General features: G+C 54.6%; 1 protein-coding gene across 1 annotated transcript in view; it reads left to right on the plus strand.

The window, feature by feature from the left end:
- The window catches only part of WISP2 (WNT1 inducible signaling pathway protein 2), a 5,171-nt gene that overhangs the window by 492 nt on the left and 1,290 nt on the right, over nucleotides 1-3,389 (plus strand). The window contains exons 2-4 of the mRNA XM_009070198.1: nucleotides 1,929-2,145; nucleotides 2,768-3,031; nucleotides 3,223-3,387. Of these exons, the coding sequence (XP_009068446.1) occupies nucleotides 1,929-2,145; nucleotides 2,768-3,031; nucleotides 3,223-3,387 (646 nt within the window). The remainder of the gene's footprint in view (nucleotides 1-1,928; nucleotides 2,146-2,767; nucleotides 3,032-3,222; nucleotides 3,388-3,389) is intronic.

The following is a 3,389-nucleotide window of genomic DNA, read 5'->3' on the forward strand; positions in this document are numbered from 1 at the left end:
GCTCCCGAGGCAGGGGCCAAGCAGCGAGCACCAGCCCTGGCATTATACAGCTTTCCCCCTCCTCCTTGGGTTGCTCATGCCAAGCCAATGCCTCCAACGGGATTTGGGTTGTAGTGATTTTATTATTTCTTTTTCCTCTTGGACTCTGTGTGAAAATATTTGCCTGTGCAGAGAACAGGAATGTTGAAAAGTTTGAGGTATCAGCTCCAAGTTCTAATTGCTGCTTGAATCCCCAAGCAGACCTTCTGCAAGCAGGGATGTCATGGCAATGTTGTGCCTATTTGACTCCTTTCCCAGAAAGCTCAGATCTCTGATAGGAGCACATTGTCTTCTAAAGACAAGTAAATTACAGGGAGCAGGGGGAAATGGATTAATGGCTTGGCTAATCTTTCTAACACATCGATTTGCAATAGCAACCTCCTGAAAGATGAAAAATGCTCTTGGCTGCCTGGGTAAGCTGAGAGAGAAATGATTCTTGTCCCAGGTGCTCACGGGTTCCTGGAGAATCACCAAGGGCTCTCGTGCTGCCAGCACAAACCTGGCCACTACAGCCAGTCCCTTGGTCTCTGACATAAGTCTCTCTCAGGTTTCTGCCACACTAATAAAATTGCTCATTGACAGAACTAGAACAAGACCCAGATCACTCAGCCCATTTTGGATATATTTTATCTCCAATTGCTGGCACTGACACTTCTACAGCCCCATAAAAACCATCTGAACTGCTGCAAAGGGGGAACAGATAGCACACCAGTACTTACCTTCTCCATCTGACTGGTTGTGTCAGACCTGGTGCCACAAGAAAGACAAATGGTATCTAAAACCCACATGGTCTGGCTGCACCCACTGCTCTCTTGGCAGGCTCAGCAGACACACCAGGACCAGGACCAGGACAGGGATGAATGTTTTGGTTGCATATTTGCTGCACATACTGGACTTGCATCCAGCAGCACATGCATGGTGCCAAGCAGGCAGGGCTGCTGGGGGGGGGGGTGGGGGGCTCACACATGCTGTCAGACCAGTGCTGGCAAAGAATTCACTTCCAAACTGCAGTGCCAGCTCTATATGCAACAGCTCTGTCAGATATGACATGATGGGAGCACAAGCACTGTCTATAAAAGCTGTTTGTGATAGGGTGGCTGTGCAAGCAGGCTGAGCTGATGGTATAAGCACCCACCTGCCCAGGTGAACTCCTGTGGGCATATCCCTGGCAAACAACCAGCTGAGCAGGGAAAGGACTGCACAGCACAGCCTTGCCACAGTGATTACTCACAGCATAGTCAGGAGGGAAAATGTAGCTCCCAGTCCTCAAAAACATGCTTGTTTCTGGGCTCCTTGCCCAGCAGGCCAGGCCAGGTGAGGATGTTGCAGCCAGGGACAGGCAGAGGAGGCAGCTGGACCAGGAGGAATGTGGTAAGGTCTGCCAGGCTTCAGTTCCCCACTGTCAATGCAATGTCCTGTTTCTTGGCATGAATGAGAGCTGTTCAAGGCTGTTTGGTATGAGATGCTGTGCCCTCACCATGTGCATTCAGTCCTTGCAAAGTCCCATCTCCAGCTGGGCACAACCTGCTGCCTCAGGGGCAGGCTGCTTTCCCTCCCTCCCTCCTGCTGGGCTGCTGGCCCCATTAAAGAACCACCACTGCATGGGGTGTTCACCTTGTAAGTCCATTCTCCTCTTGCATATTCAGAGCAGTGATACATTTAAGTCCTCATCTTGCAGAGTGCTGAGCATCCTTGATTCTCCCTGGTTTTCCATAGGTGTCCTTCACAGGAGACAGTAGCTTTCCAGACTGCTTTGCCATATTCCCATGGATTTGCAGAGCCTCCCTCTCTGACCCCATGATTGAGAGAAGGTTACTTGGCTGTCCCAGTGAAATAGCTATTATACAAAAACAACCTGTGTGGAATCAGCAACGGCTTTGCCTTCACAGGTGTGTGCCCAGCTGTGTCGGAGACCATGCTACTGTCCCTGGGTGCCACCTCGCTGCCCCCGTGGGTCCCCCCTGGTCCTGGATGGCTGTGGCTGCTGCAAGATCTGTGCCCGGCGCCTGGGAGAGCCCTGTGACTTCCTCCACGTCTGTGACCAGAGCCAGGGCCTCGTCTGTGACTACAGCACAGCACCTGCAGGGACAGGAGCCACCTGCAACTGTGAGCACAGGGGTGCCCATTCCCCCCAGGGATGCCCCTGGGCCCCCAGCCCAGCACACACCTGGCTGCAGCCATGGCCCTGGCCAGCTCCAGGCATCCCACATGGCTATCAGGGAAGCAGTTAAGGCTAGGCAAGCAGCTTTCCTGAGGATGGTGCATGCAGCTTGGCCATGGGGCTGTGCTGCAGCTCCTGCCAGCTCTTGTGCTGTTTTCCAACCAAAAAATCAGGGTGGTTTGAGTGGGGATGGACATGGGGGTTCCACAGATCCTGCAGTCACCCAGCCAGGGCTGGAGCCTGGGGATCCTACAGGGAAATCACAAAGAAAATTTTTCTAGCCTGGAAACCGTGAAGGCAGGGTCAGAGCCAAGGGGCAGTGGGTTACTCAGCAGCTGGTGAGCTGTTGCTTTGAAGAAACAGAGATGAGAAGAGGAGGGAGGGAAGGGGAGGAGGTTGGGGCGATGGACACACTGCTGCAAACCCATGTCTGCCTCACATACCTCTCACCACTTCTGTGGCACTCCCACTTCAGTCCCTTTGTGCCAGCCCCATGGTTAACCCAGCAGTCCCCTCTGCCATCCATGTCACTCTGTCCCTAACTGGCTCCCTGGCTGTCGCTTGCAGTTGAAGATGATGAGGAGGGCTGCGAGGTGAATGGCCGAGTCTATCGAGATGGGGAGATTTTCCAGCCCAGCTGCAAACTCCAGTGTCGCTGCCTGGACGGAGGTTTCACCTGCATCCCGCTCTGCCAGGAGGATGTCCGACTGCCTACCCCAGACTGCCCCTACCCGCGGCGTGTGGAGATCCCAGGGAAGTGTTGTCCTGAGTGGATCTGTGAAGCCCAGGACCAGAACCTCCTCCAGGATGCCAGAGCAGGTGAGATGGAGGGTACCCTCCAGGAGGGGATGCCCACACAGCTCTCTGGGGAGGGCCCCTTCACCCCAGGCTGTGAAACATCAGTGAGGAGACACCTCACTGCACATTTTTCTGACACAGAGGACTATGCCCACAGCACCGCAGGGCATCTGCACAGCACCTGGCTCCAACCATCCTTTTTCCCCTCATCTCTCTTCTCTTAGCCCCTGGGGCAGTGTCCCCGCTGCTGCCATACCCCTGCCAGGAGTGGAGCACAGAGTGGAGTGCCTGCTCAGCCACCTGTGGCATAGGCTTTGCCACCCGTGTCTCCAACCAGAATCGCTACTGCCGACTGGAGACCCAGAGACGGCTCTGCATGGCCAGACCCTGC

Source organism: Acanthisitta chloris, unplaced genomic scaffold (assembly GCF_000695815.1).
Source record: "Acanthisitta chloris isolate BGI_N310 unplaced genomic scaffold, ASM69581v1 scaffold21532, whole genome shotgun sequence".
NCBI classification, from domain to species: Eukaryota; Metazoa; Chordata; class Aves; order Passeriformes; family Acanthisittidae; genus Acanthisitta; species Acanthisitta chloris.